This window comes from Lutra lutra, chromosome 1 (assembly GCF_902655055.1).
Source record: "Lutra lutra chromosome 1, mLutLut1.2, whole genome shotgun sequence".
Lineage (NCBI taxonomy): Eukaryota > Metazoa > Chordata > Mammalia > Carnivora > Mustelidae > Lutra > Lutra lutra.
Genome location: NC_062278.1, coordinates 113,848,522 through 113,863,819, shown reverse-complemented (window position 1 = coordinate 113,863,819; position 15,298 = coordinate 113,848,522). Strand labels below are relative to the sequence as shown.

Below are 15,298 nucleotides of genomic sequence, written 5' to 3'. Positions count from 1 at the left end.
GAGAGGAGGAAGCAGGCTCCCCGCTGAGCAGAGAGCCCGATGTGGGGCTCGATCCCAGGACCCTGGGATCATGACCTGAGCCGAAGACAGCAGCTTAACCCACTGAGCCACCCAGGCGCCCCGAGAAATTCAGTTTTCTTTAGGGGACCAGACAGATCAAAAAGTCCAAAGCAAATTAAAAAATATGAGGATAAAATTAATGCTTTCTCTCTGAAAAACAAAAATCAGTTCATCAAGCAACTTTTGGGGGCAGTCTGAACTCCTAAAGGATCTAGAGAACAAAGTTAACACAGGCACATCAATTTAAACTATTAGGAATAATGTGTTTAAACAGCAAACAAGACCACGGCAAATGATGAAGGGTTTCTCCCCAAAGTAAAAAAGAACAAACAAAGCTATAGTAAATAATGGTTAATAATGGTTGAGATCCACTTAGGAACAACAATTTGTATATCTGTGTTTGATTTAACAATAACGCAGTCCTATAGTTCAGCTATGGTTGCACTTGTATGCAAGTTTAAGTAATTAGAATATCAAAACTTACAATACAATATTAATAAATAATTGTATTTACATAGAAAAGCCTTTAGGGACTGAACGATTCACTCTCTGTTCTTTTCCTTTTGAGTATCTACATTTATGGTGCAGGACCCACAAGTTCCACTGGGAAGCACAGTTGGCAAATACTTTTCACTTGTTCCTTCTTGCTGGCACAGCAAATCCAAACTTTAAAGGAACACAATGTTCTGTTACATAAGTTACAGGAAAATGCAAACATCAGTACCTTGATGTACATATCAAAGTGCGTACTCCTACCTACTTCAAGGAGCGGTTCAAAAAAAATATGAGAGTATCTCAAAAGGAAACGAAACAAAACAAAACAATGGGCTGCTGAACAAAGAGACTTAAATTATCATTAGTCCAGACTCTACAAACGCTGTAGGAAAGTGGTATTTCTTTCTCACTAATGTATAGCTATTACAAGAGTTTTGATTCTGACAGCAGAAGGAGAAATAAAATTCATGAAAACACAGCACAGCCAAGTCTAGATTATTGAGGGTGTGATTATTTGATCTGTTTTCTCTCATCTTCTCAGCCATCTTGTATTATCATGTTCCTATTGCCTCTAAAAGAGAGCAAGACAAAAGAAGGCAATTCTCTATATCAGCTTTTATAGATTTCAATAACAGGTACTTGAGGTTATTGACTGAGGTTCCCAGATTATTTGTAAAATGGATCAATTTTCTCTTTGTCCCTCAAAAATAAATAATGAGAGACACTAGCCCTTAGTAGATTTAAAAATGAGACAATCATTGTTTTTACCTTGAAAGTGAAGATTTTATATATATATATATATATATATATATATATATTTTTTTTTTTTTTTTTTTTCCTAAAGTTACTCAGCTAAGGAGAAAAGACATTTTTAAAAAAGTGGAATAAAAATGGGTGAGAACTGGCCCAGGACTAAGTCACCGGTCATCAAGACTGTGGTCTGGATTTATAAAGCTCATCTCAATAAGGCAGAAACAAATGTTCTGGGGTGGGAGTGGGGGAGGGGAGAACGTGGAAATGAAGGTGATTTAAACCTGAACAGATTCTCAAAAACCAGACCAGACACTGTCACCAGTAACCCTATACACAAAATACATTCCATGCACAAATCCTGGTTTCTCTTAACTAACGCAGCCATGTGAAGGGAGAATCAGGTCATTTTTCTAAACATAGAATTATCACTATGATACAAGAAGCTATTCAGGAGAGTTTATATTTGCAAAGTCAGCATCAGACCCATAAATCATGCTACTCAAACCTCTTTTCAATCAGGCTACAGAATATTCACTCTTGGGAAGCATAAGTTAACTTAAAAAATAAGCACCAGTGTGTTTCAATAAAGAAAGAAAGAGAGAGAGAGAGAGAGAGATAGGAAGGAAGGAAGGAAGGAAGGAAGGGGAACGGAAAGGAAAAGAAAAGAAAAAAGAAAAAGAGTGAAGATATCTGCTCCCAAGAGACAGCATTTAAAGGACAGTAGGGTGAAATGTTGTAATACCAATGACCTTTAGGTCTAAGAATAAAATGAAACTGTATTCCTCAGACATTCTCAAAATGTTTGGACTAAATTGCATAGAAACGAAGTGTGTTCAGGATGACCAGCCATGGGCAACAGAGACAGGATTGAATGTCACAAGTACATCCAAGTATGGAGTTTTTCAAAAAGCATATTCAAATAATATGAGGCCACCAGGGCTGGCAACAAATTGAGTCCTAACCAAAGAACCAAAACATAGCATCAGAAATATTATAAACCCTTATGAAAGTTAAGACAAAACAAGAGAAAAGAACTAGACAACTATATCTGAAATATATTCAGCACAACTATCCTCTTTACCTGGAGGGATTCCTGTCGTCCACAAACTGTCCCCAACCTACCCTGCCAGCTTGGCTTCTAAATGCCCTCACGCTATCCATTAGTCTCACTGCTCTGTTCCATTCCCAAATAAGAGAGGCATTTTATCCTGGAAAAGGGCAATTGTTCCTGGACTGAGATGTGTTCTCCAGTACCTCCCTACAAGGCCAGTAACATTCTCTGCTCTGTCATGGCATTTTGCTTGGTATTTATTTTCTCTTCTTTCTGTCAGACTTGACTGGAAGATGTTTCCAAAAAGCCTTCCCTTATTTGCCCTGGATTCTGTAATATAAAACTGTCAAACACACGATCTTTAGATTAAAGTAAAATCATTGTAAGACAAACACTTGCCATTAGAAATCACTTAATTAAATAACAGGAAGAGTATATGTCCATGATATAGAATAATGTCCAGAATGCTCTTTAATAAAAAAGCAAGAAAGCAAAATTGGCCAGAGCTTTGCTATTGTTGATTGGTTGGTTGGGTTTATAGGTAAGGTCATAGTGACTGATGGGTGATTAAATGACTTCTTCAAAGTATTAAATACCTATAAAGTCAAACACTCAGAATGTCAAGCAATGACTCTTGATTCTTGGTAAACCAGGGCTTTTACTTATTTATTTATTTGTTTGTTTGTTTTACGTAGTGTTATTCACTCTCAATAAGCCAAAAGAGTATTTCTACCCTCTGCAAATTCCTCAAAATTAACGGAAATGAAATCATGGGATCTAACAGCTATTAGCAGAACAAAGTCCTAAAAGAAGGCAATACCATTTAAAGAAAAGGGCTCTCTTTTGGAGTTGAGGTAGCCTTCAAAACCTAGCTCTATCAGACATGCCACCATGAGCACTGTTATCTTGGGTCACTTCCCTGGTTCTTTTCCTGAACTATAAAATGTGTTTAAAACTCTCTACTCATCCCTCCAGCCCCAGCCCCCAGCATCTTCGGTGACATTAATGATAATGTGTGTGAAATTTAGCCCCGCACCTGGCACACTGTCAACTATTCATTGACTTTGAAATAAAAAGCTATATTCAAATCTGTGTGTGTGTGTGTCTGTGTGTGTGTGTGTGTGTGCACTTGGGAAAGAAAATGCATTGCTCTTTTTAATGTGGTATCTGTAACAAATAATTTTGATGTGGTAATTTTTTTTTTAATTCACCATATTATATGTTGTACCATTCTCACCCTCTCCCTAACTTGGAATCACAAGTTGCAAATATTTCTTTCTACGGTAAAGTTTTAACAGTTCAACTTTCTAACATGCTGGCAATGGAACACACCACAGGAGAAATGTGTGACAAGTTTGCTTTCAGAATTCTGGCAAAACAGAACTTTGAGTTTAGTATTGGAAATATTCAATACCATAACAAGCAAAAATAGGAATATTTAATTTTGAGCTTACATTATAGTGATTTTCCTCCTGAAGAAACCACCTAAGGAGGGGAGTTGGGAGGGAGGATACTTCTTATCTAAAAAGCACAGAAATCTATTACTGAAAGGTTCCTTAACAGTTAGCAGAACCTGTGACCTCTTGGATCTTAATCTTAAAAAAAAAAAAAATGTATATATCCTAGTGCAGTCCAAGAGGAGTATATTTAGCTAAAATAGCATGCATCTTGAGAACGAAAGAACTAGTTGAAGTCACAGTTATATTACATATTAGCTGTGTGACTTTGGGTAATTCACTTAACTACTCTGATTCTAAGTTTCTTTTCCCAAAAATTGGGTTACAACAGCCTGACTACACTATAGTTTGGGTGTGAGAGTCAAATGACATTGAAAATGCAAAATGCAAAGTGCTTTCTCAGCAAAGGAAGTTTTATTATCACATAACTACCACATTATAGTTATACCACCACCATTATAATTATCCAAGCTTTAATTCCTTAAAGTAAATGCTTGTTTTTAAGTATTTGCTTATATGGACACCTGAGATGGAAATGTTGCTCCCATGTTCCTGAATGAATAATGAAATCACAGTACTGCTACAAGAAAGACTGTGTTCTAGAGTCAGAATTCTGGGCCTTAAAGTCCAGTTCACTGCACTTAAAACACACTGCATGGGGGTGCCTGGGCAGCCCAGTTGGTTGAGTAGCTAACTCTTGATTTGTGCTCAGGTCATAATCTCAGGGTCATGAGAGCAAGCCCTACATTGGGCTCTGCATTCCATGGGGGAGTCTGCTTGATTCTCTCTCTCCTGCTCCCTCTTTTTCTGCTCCCCCACCCCCACCTCTACTCATGCCTATGCTATTTCTCTCTCTCTCAAAAATAAAATTATACATATATATACATATATGTATATATATATATATATATAAATTTTTAAAAAATAAATTTAAAAAAACTACTTGAAACTAAAGCTCTTATGTTCATATGGTCTCTTTTTAAAATGTGGGCCTTTCTTAAGAAAAGGGTCCATATAAAAAGGCCCAGAACAACCAGACAAAACTCCTACTAATATCATATGCATGTACATTGTTTTAGAGTTTTCTGGTTATTTCTTCTTTGTTCTTCACATCAATCTGTGATTCTATTAATATGGGTACCTGAAGCCCAGGAAGAACCTCATGAAAGGCCAACAAGTCTGCCAACATCTATATCATTGTAAGAAGTGATACCTTGATGTGCGAGAGGTTCATTGATTCCTTCAAAATATGCAATGGTCCCTCTGTCCCCTAGTAGCTCAGAGTTAGTCGTCCCTTTTATTTTTGTCAACAACACTTCCTTTTTGTTCCTCTTCCTCCAACTAGGAAGTGCATCACTAACACAGACACAATACACCTTTTCATAAGGAAGGCAAATGAGTATGTGCCAGATGGGCTGAGGGGATTACAACATGTTTCCTGCTCCCATGGTGACTCAATGGGACTGGTATGAGAACTTATCTTATTCAAGAAGTCAGTTTCCCTGGCAGAATTATGAGTCACAGTTCCTGGGTAGAAAGCTCACTTTCCAATAGCATTTGGGGTGGGGGTAGGGAACCTCCTTGGATGGATTACAGTAAAGGTCATTCAGAAAGGCAACACTGCCAGGACCACTGGAGAGACACCAGTGCCCAGAAACTTCTGGGATGTCACTCATATCTCAACAAGAATAACATCATCACCTCTCCCTTTTCCTTCTAGGTAAGGCAGGACATAAAACTACACTGATGAATTACTGGCATGAATCCAAACAAGTCCCATTATAAAATTGGCCAATTTTGGCAAAGGGGAAGTGAACAGACTTTTTTCGATCCATTTATAATATGTGTGTGTGTGTGTGTGTGTGTGTGTGTGTGTGTGTATGCATATATACATATATATACATACACATATATATATACATATATATGGATATATATATATACACATATATCCATCTATTTATAATATATAGATAGAAAGAGAGAGTGCATACCTACTATGTGTCTATGTGCCAATCATTATTCCAAGTATTTGGGTAAAAAACAAAGAGGCTAAGTTCCTGTCCTTGGACCATTTACAAGCAGTGAAATAGGGATGAAAGGAGAAAGGGAAGGAGGGAAAGAGAGAAAAAGAAGGGAAAGGAGGAGGATGGGAAGGAAAAGAACAGAAAGAACGAAAAGCAGAGGAGGAGAAGACAAGAGAAAGTTAACATGGTGTCGAGAAATGATGAGATGAGTCAGGAAGGAAACTATAGGTAGATACAGAGAGGTGTGATTGGGAGGGCTATTTTAGCTAAAGTGGTTAAGTAAGGCCTCTGTAAGCAGATAATATTCAAGCACTGAACTAAATCAAATAAGAGCTAATAATAATCAGGGGTCTTATTTAACATATTTAAAAATCAGGACATCACCACCACTGACCAGTCAAATGGGATACTCAATCAAGCAGGGCAGACACCGGTTTAAATAGCCAGGAGCTCTGTATGTGTACGAGTACTAGTGTACCCCAGCTGAATATCAGCCAAACTAGGAAATATGCTTTCCATGTGAAAAGGGTCAACAAGGTTGGAAGTTATCTCCACTTCTCTCAGCTTTGAGCTGTATTCTGTCCTAGTTATATGCCTTTTAGTCTTATTTTTGGTTTCTATTAAATGCTTTAAGTGGTATAGAAAACTGAAACACATACCCAGAAAAGATAATCAGGATGAGAAGGGGCTCCAATCCATACCATGTGAAGAACGATTGAGGAAATATATTGGAAAACAATGCCATGGCTATGTGATCATTATTTTAACATTTCTGAAGACCTCTCATGCAGAAGAGGAATTAGAGTTATGATATTTAAAGTATTGTCTGTGGTCTTCAGGGGAATTATACATGAGAAGCTTTTTCAAATGAAGATATCTAGGTTCCCTGAATTAAAATTAGAGAACCACTGGACTGAGTATCCTCTATGAAATTTGAGGAGTTGAACCAGAGAAATGTGGAAATGACAGAAATAGATTTCAATTATATATACTAAAAACTTTCTAAGAACTTGGTCAGTCCAAGGACATATGGACTGCAATGAGATGATCACTAGTTAGAGTTACCACAGACTGGTCCTGAGCAGTAATTCTGGAGATGAGAGGAGCTCTGGAAAGATGAATTTTCAAATCCCTTCTGACTCTGATTTCATATGTTCCAGAACCGATGACTGAGCTTGGTAATTCAAACTCAAGCTTTGGTTGGTTTCTCTTAAGGAGCAACAACCAAAGGGTGGGGGTGGGGGGGATGAACCTAACTGTAGGTCCTTTTTCTCCTAGATTGTAGCAGTATGATAAGAAATCATCGTTATTCATTTGTTCTTAAAAGGTCTTAATAGACTATTAGCCTCAATGCCTCTTCCACCACTGGCTGAAGTTTGGAAAACAGAGTCATGCTACTACCATCACTGTCATTTCTTTTCCCATTGGACCTGAGGTAAAGGGAGAGAAGCAGGATTCTAGTTCGTTTGGATGTGAAGGTGATGGAAAATTCCTGTATTTATACAAACCAGACCACTGCCCTAAGTACATTTTGTCCCCTGAAGACTAGAGGTATCATCACCAAAATTAATGATTGTGTCACATCTATGATTCTGTGGTACCATAGAAGACAATAGATATAAACCTTATGTAGTCTTAACACATTTTTCAGAAAAATTTGACACATTACCCTATAGACAATTCATATTTTAATAGATTGTCAAAAGTTATTCGCTTACCTGAGGCATCACTTTGCAGGATCCCATAGAAGTAGAGACTCATCACACACCACAGAAGTCCCATCCTGTCAACATAAATACAAAGTGAAGGGGGAGTACTTTACCACTCTCTAGAGCTTAAGTAATAATTACCGCATACACAAGCTAAGGATGGATGAGGAACTGTTCTAGCATGTCTACAATATTAACTAATTTAATTCCAGGAACCAACAAATAAGATTTTTTTAATACCCATAGTACAGATAAGGAAACTGAGACAAGTTTAAATAACATAACCAACATCTTTTGCCTAGAAAGTGGGAGAATAATGACTAAGCTTCAGCACTCTGGCTCCAGAACTATCTCTTAATCATTCAACTACAACTGCCGACTTAAGGAAAATATTCCTCTTGACTTTTTTCACCAGGAGTCACATTTCTGGCAGATAAATTTGATCTTCTTCCCCTCCTTAGCATTCATGTGGTCTGTTCCCAGCTGTTAATATTTTATGATCCAGACACTTGTCCTTCTTAGTGATGACTAGAAGGTCTAGAAATCCTGGATGCAGACTTGGTCTATAGTCCACCACACTTGGAATTTAGAGTAAAGGGGAAGATCTAAACCTCACTCTCTGCTGTGCCCGCTCTCCTCTTCTCCCTGGAAGAGACAAATGATGAAGCTGGAGTCCAGTTTTTGTGACCTTCAACCTTTCTACTGATAACCAGCTAGAACAGCCAAGTAGCAAGAACTCTGCCCTTACATTTGGTTGTGTGATCTCTAATACAGAAGACCTAGAGATTTAACAACTCTGTGAGATATTTATTTCCCTACTGCCCCAGACATATCTTCCCCGTGATAAAATCTTGATAGGGTTATAAATACTGAAACCTGGATATTACTGAAAAATTCCATATTCAAGACCATTGCTATTTTGAACAGAGCAGCCACATAAGAGTGCTTACAGACATCTTGGTCACTTGTCCTGATCACATCTCTAGTAAGTGCCAGAGATGAGACTGATACTCCCCCCAGCCAACATAACCCAATGGCACAAGTTTCACTACCAAAGGGACCCACCATCCTGAGAAGGTCAAAGAGGTATCTGATAAATAGGGTGGCCAGATAATAGCACTTAAAAGGAGACAGCTGTAAGAGGGTGCCACTGAAACAAAAGGTATAAACTGATACAATGTAAGCAATCCAGAGTGTATGATCACTTTAAAGGACAATGCACATTTCCAAAAGCGGTCACCTCTCTTGACCACACATCACCACAAATCTCTAGTTCATATTGTACTTCCTTCTTTAGCATGACTGTTCAAAAGTGACAAGTGAGTTTATTATATCCTAAACAGCCATTTTTAATCCCAGAGATTAAAGGTTTCTTTCTTACCACCACCCGTCTCTTCCAATTCTTACACCGTTAACTTAAGGAACACTCTTTCATCAGTCATTCATTTGTTCAATGAAACATGTGTGAGGCACTTTCTGTTTACATGTCTCCTTGATACAGTTGCAGGGGCCTCTGGTGAGCAAGATGTAAAGTCTCCTCTAAGGCAATTCTCCCCAGGAGAGGAGATAAACTATTTCATTATCATCAACTATGAAGAAGACACATGCAGGGCCACTACAAGACATGCAAAGATTTCTCAGACAAAAGGTAGAGCACTAAGCACTAGAAGAGACTTAAAATGGGTACCAAAATAATGACCATACAAACGAAACAGTGATAAACACAGAGAGGAACAGATAAGTGTCACTGAAGATCAGCAAGAGAAAGAGATTATTCCATCCAAAGCAATGAAAGAAGACTAAGGACAAGAAGTAGCTTTTGACTGAGCAAGAACTGAACTGAAACAGAAGGAAAGTGGGGAAAAGAAACTCCATGGGGAATAATGTTCAGAGATAGGCAAAGCATGGAACATAAAAAGGAAATAGTCCATAGATAATTCAGTTTGGCTCAAGCACAAAGTATTAGTAAAAGAACTACAGAAGACTTTGTTGGAAGGCAGGGAGTATTAGGATCAGAATATGGCAAGGCCCTGAATAGCAAAGGACTTGGGATTTAATTTAAACAGAAAATAGGGAACCACTGAAGGCTTCAGATTAGAAGACTGATGTGAGCATCGAATTACGCCTGCTGGAGATCATTTCTTCTGGGCATGTGTTGGATGGATTGCGACTATATTCTGTCTTAAAATCATTTTGTCTCCTGAGCTTGTCATCAAAATAATTGTTTAATTCCTAGCTCTGTGTCATCTATAATCTTGATCAGCATGCCACCTATGTCCTCATCCAACTCATTAATAAAAGTTATTAATAATTCCGCATTAATCCATTGTCAGTGGAAAACAGCTAGACATTTCATTGCAGATTCAGGGCACAGTAACTTCAGCTCCAATACTCAGCTATGCTAAAGCACTCTACCTCCTAAATTGCTTTCGGCTATGAAAACAAAACAAAACAAAACTCACACCTCTAGATTTTCCCAATTTGCCTATTTATAAGCTGCTGAATTCCTAGGGCAACACTTAGAAGACATTCTAATTAGTGTGATTGAGGGCCTTAATTGATATTCCCCTGAGTAACTGGATTATGTCAGAAGCAGCAAGGAGTCAGGTCATCAAGGTAAAGCCAATCTAAAGATAACCTGTGTGCAAACACAAATCCAGGGTCAGTCCTGTCCTGCGATGAATTAGAATGAAGGAGACTGAGAAGGAAATGTGATTGTGCAGGCCGGTTTTGACAGACTAAAGGTACCAAGGTTAGTGGGAGGAGGTTGGCTGGTTCATTTAACATCCTCTTGCATTCTCCCTCAGAATTTTATTATTGTGACTAGTCATACATTTTTGGTTCTTGTTTCTTGGGGAGAGAGAGTGCTGGATATTTTCAGAGATGGAGAAGCTGTCAGAAAGCAAAGGAACCTGCCTAATAACACACGGTTTCTCATGGTCTGAATTACAACCTAGCTTTAGATTATTGCCATGGTGTTTAAAAGACTCTGCCCTTGCTTCAGATGATTGCAACTTACAAAAATAAATTCCCAGTCGGCCTTTTCCACGCTACCCATTTTACCTACTATATAATCATTTTCATAGTCTGCTCTTAGATCTGAGTACTTCTCTCATATTTAATTTCATTGTTTCCTGATATATCAACTCGGATGTCTATACTACCTGGCAAAGAGTTTCAAATATACACTCATTTCTATGTAATCCATAACAATATTAATGATGACTGTTAATGTGTGGTCACCACTTTAACAGTAACTCCCGGTTATGAATCATTCCGTTGCCTGCATTCTCTAGGTTTAATAAGCTTCGGGATCTCCTTACCTCTGCATCAGCTCTGACCAGTGATTCTCTCACCCAGTCCACAGGTGACAGGCTGAAACTAGGTCTGCTGCCCCAAGCCTGGAATTACCTATGAATCACATTTGCCTTCCTTCTGCACATTTCTCCAGGCCACAGGGCTGGATTTCTCCCTCAGTTTCCTGATTCCACACATAGCCCATACCCCGATCCCAGTCACTCTCTGAAGCCCACCAACCTAGCTGAGGCTTTGAACTTCAACCTGGTGCTTTTCAGCACTCTTACAAAAGCCTGAATTTATCCCCTGAAATTTATAAGGTCTTCCCAAGCTGGATAAGCCTCCTGTTACCACAATGCTCTTATCACCCGCTTTATTCCTGGCAGACAGATGTCCTTTGCTATGATCTGTCCACTGAAAACCTGGTTATTAACACCAAGCCACAAACCCTAGATGGTCATCTCCATGCCAGGTCAGCCCTGTAGCCAAATTCCCTTCTTGAGCCCTGACCCATACAGGTCCTAACTTACTGATAAAGTCAGTAACTGTATCTAACTTACTTCTCTAACTTACTAATAAAGTTTGAGCAGATCTTGTATGTATGCTCACCTAAGATGACAAACAAGCTTCTAAAGGGCATAGGACAAGTTATTAATCATCTTATTTTACAGAAAAGGAGAGATGGCATTTATTAAGAAATCAAAGTTATTTTCACCATCAATCTTTTATCCAGTGTTTGAACCATAAATGGACCCTTGTGAAGAATACTTCAGAAAAGAATATTTATCAGTAATCAAAAGTGTCAGCAAAGTGACATGGAAGACTCTAATTCTGATTAAAATAATAATCATAAGCATAATCCACTCTTTTTCTCTCAATGAATGCAGCTATAAACCTGGGTAGAATGCATAAAACAATTATATAAGGACTCAAAAATTAAATAATAGAATATTCTTTTCAAGTACATATAGGACATTCACCAAGATCAGCTATGTCATGTGCCGTAAATCAAACCTTAACAAGTTTAAAATAATTGAACATGTATTCTCTAACCATAGAATTAAACTAGAAATAAATAAAATAAGAATAACAGGATAATATTCAAACACCTAGAAATTAAGGAATTTACAGCTGACCCTTGAACAACACAGGATTAGGGGTGTCAACCATTCACACAGTTAAAAATCCATGCATAACTTTTAGTTTCCCCAAAACTTAACTACTAAGAGCTTACTTTTAACTGGAAGCCTTATCAATAACATAAAAAGTCAATTAATGTATATTTTGTATGTGTATTATATAGTATATTCTTACAATAAACTAAGCTAGAGAAAAGAAAATGTTATTGAGAAAGTCATAAGGAAGGGAAAATACATTTACATTACTGTAGTACATTTATTGAAAAAAAAAATTGTGTATAAGTGTATCTGCACAATTCAAACCTAGGCTGTTCAAGGACCAATTGTGTGTCTAAATAATTGATGGGTTAAAACAGACAACTATTAGAAAATATTTTAAACTGAACAAAAATGAAAATACAACATAACAAAATGTGTGAGATGCAGTTAAAGTAGTGCTTAGAGGATAATTTGTAGTATTAGAAGGTTTAGATTAGAAAAGAAGAAAAATTTCAAGTCAATAATCTAATCTTCTACCTTAAGAACCTAGAATAAGAAGAGAAAAATAAAACAAGCAAGCAAAAAAAAAAAAAAAAAAAGAATAGAGGTAAAAAATTTTAAAAGAGAAAAAACAAAGAAGCCAAAAGTTAGTTCTTTGAAAACAACAACAACAAAAATTGCTAAAACTCTAGCCAGGTGAACCAAGAAGAGGAAAAAAAGATACATATTACTAATATCAGAAATGAAAGAAGTTACATCACTACTGATCGTATGGGCATTAAGATGGTAGTAAGAGAATATTAAATTATCTGGGCACATAAACTACATAATTTAGATGAAATGTACCAATATCTCAAAACCCATAAACTATCAAAGCTCATCCAAAATGAAAAGAACAATCTTATTGGTCTATAATTATTTTCAAAGATTAAATTTGCAGCTAGAAACTTTACAAAAAAGAAATTCCCAAGCTCCAGATGATCTCACTGGTGAATTCTATCAAACATTTAAAAAATAAATAACATCAATTCTACATAATCTCTTTTAGAAAATTAAAGACTAAACAGCTACCAATTCATTCTATGATACACATCACTCTGATTCTAAACTCTGCCACAGATTGCATAAGAAAATAACTGTATAGATATCCCAAAACCAAATAGAGTTTATCCCTGATATGCAAGTCTGGATTCAGTATTTGAAAAATCTAAAGAAACCAAAACCACATGATTATATCAATTGATCCAAGAAGAACATTTGACAAATTCAGTATCCATTCATGATATAAGCCTTAGCAAACTAAGAGTAGAAGGGAACCTCCTCAAGCCAATAAAGAGTATCTACAAAAAACCTACATCTAATATCACATCTAATGTTGAAAACTGAATACTTTTCCACTCAGGTTAGGAGAAAAGCAAGGATGTTCATTCATATTATTATTTAACATCATACTGGAAGTCTAAACTAATACTATAAGGCTATTCACAGATGATGCAATTTCCAACATAGAAAATCCCAAAGAATCTATCACAAAAAAAGAACTAAATAAGGCAAGTCACAGAGTACATAGTCAACACAGAAAAATTAAATATATTACTATATACTAGCAATAACAATGGAAAAAAAAAACTTTTTAAAATACTCATCACAGGGGCGCCTGGGTGGCTCAGTAGGTTAAGCCGCTGCCTTCGGCTCAGGTCATGATCTCAGGGTCCTGGGATCGAGCCCCGCTCTCTGCTCAGCAGGGAGCCTGCTTCCTCCTCTCTCTCTACCTGCCTCTCTGCCTGCTTGTGATCTCTCTCTGTCAAATAAATAAATAAAATCTTTTAAAAAAATAATAAAATAAAATAAAATAAAATACTCATCACAGTAAGTAAAAAAGAAACACTGGGTAAGAGTCTAACCAACATGTGGAAGGTCTGTATGCTGAAATACACAAAATGTTAATAAAATAAATTAAAAATAACCTAAATAAATAGAAATATGTGGTTGGCAAAATGGCCCCATTCTCTAAATTCCTGCAACCTGTTTTGTTACCTACTTAGCTAGAGAACTATGCAAATATAATTAAGGTTATGGACCTCAAAATATGAAGATTATACTGGATTATCCACTTGAGCTCAATCTGATCACATCAACCCCTAGAAGCAAAGAAGTTTCTCTGGTTAAAGTAAGAGAGATACAATGGATAGATAAATCAAGGAAATGTGAAGCAAGTAAAGAACCCAAAAGTCTTTTGATGTTAAAGATAAATGTAGCAACCTGTCAAGGAATGCCTGTGATATTCAGGAGCTGAAAGACACCTTCAGCTGACAGCCTGATAGCCAGTAAGAGAAAAGGTACTTATGGCCTACAACATAGGAAATTAAATGCTCCCAGTAACCTGAGGATGTGGTGAAAGAGGAAACCTCTTATAGTTACACTGTCAACAGGAACACAAACTGGTGCAGCCACTGCGGAAAATAGTATTGAGGTTCCTCAAGAAGTTAAGAATTGAGCTATCTTACTGTCCTGCAGTCTCACTATAAGGTATTTACCAAAAAATATAAAAATACTATTAAAAAAATGCTATTCAAAGGGCTATATGCACCCTAATGTTTCCAGCAGCATTATTTACAATAGCCAAATTACGAAAATAGCTCGTGTCCATTGATTGATGAATGTGATGAATGGATAAAGGAGATGTGGGATATTACATATGTGTGTATATATATATAATTGAGCCATAAAAAGAATGAAATCTGGCCATTTGCAACAACATGGATGGAGCTAGATAGTATTACGTTGAGTGAAATAATTCAGTCAGAGAAAGGCAAATATACTATATGATTTCACTAGTATGTGGAGTTTAAGAAACAAAGTAAATGAGCAAAGGGAAGAAAAAGAGAGAGAGAAACTAAGAAATGGACTCAACTATAGAGAACAAACTGGTGGTTACCAAAAGGGAGGTGGGTAGAGAAATGGGTTAAGTAGGTTATGGGGATTAAGGAGCACACTTGTCATGAGCACTGGGTGTTGTATGGAATTGTTGAATCACTAGATTGTACACCTGAAACTAATATTACACTGTATGTTAACTAACTGGAATTTAAATAAAAAAATAAAAACTTAAAAAAAAAATTCTGCCCAACTTTGGAACTGTATTCTTCCCCAGAGCCTCCAGAAAGGAACACGGCCTTGCAAACACTTTAATTTTAACCTTATAAGACCCAGGCAAAGAACATTTTATCTGAACTTCTGGCTCACAGAAACTGTGATATAATAAATGAATGTTGTTTTAAGTCACTAAGTTTCTGGCTATTTATTAGAGTGGTAACTGAAAATAATGCAG

At 36.9% G+C, this 15,298-nt stretch overlaps 1 protein-coding gene across 1 annotated transcript in view; it reads right to left on the bottom strand.

Moving 5' to 3' along the window:
• The window catches only part of IL1RAP (interleukin 1 receptor accessory protein), a 122,344-nt gene that overhangs the window by 68,553 nt on the left and 38,493 nt on the right, over window positions 1–15,298 (bottom strand). Inside the window, exon 2 of the mRNA XM_047732952.1 lies at window positions 7,562–7,626. Coding sequence (XP_047588908.1) covers window positions 7,562–7,625 — 64 coding nt within the window. The 5' untranslated portion in view covers window position 7,626. The remainder of the gene's footprint in view (window positions 1–7,561; window positions 7,627–15,298) is intronic.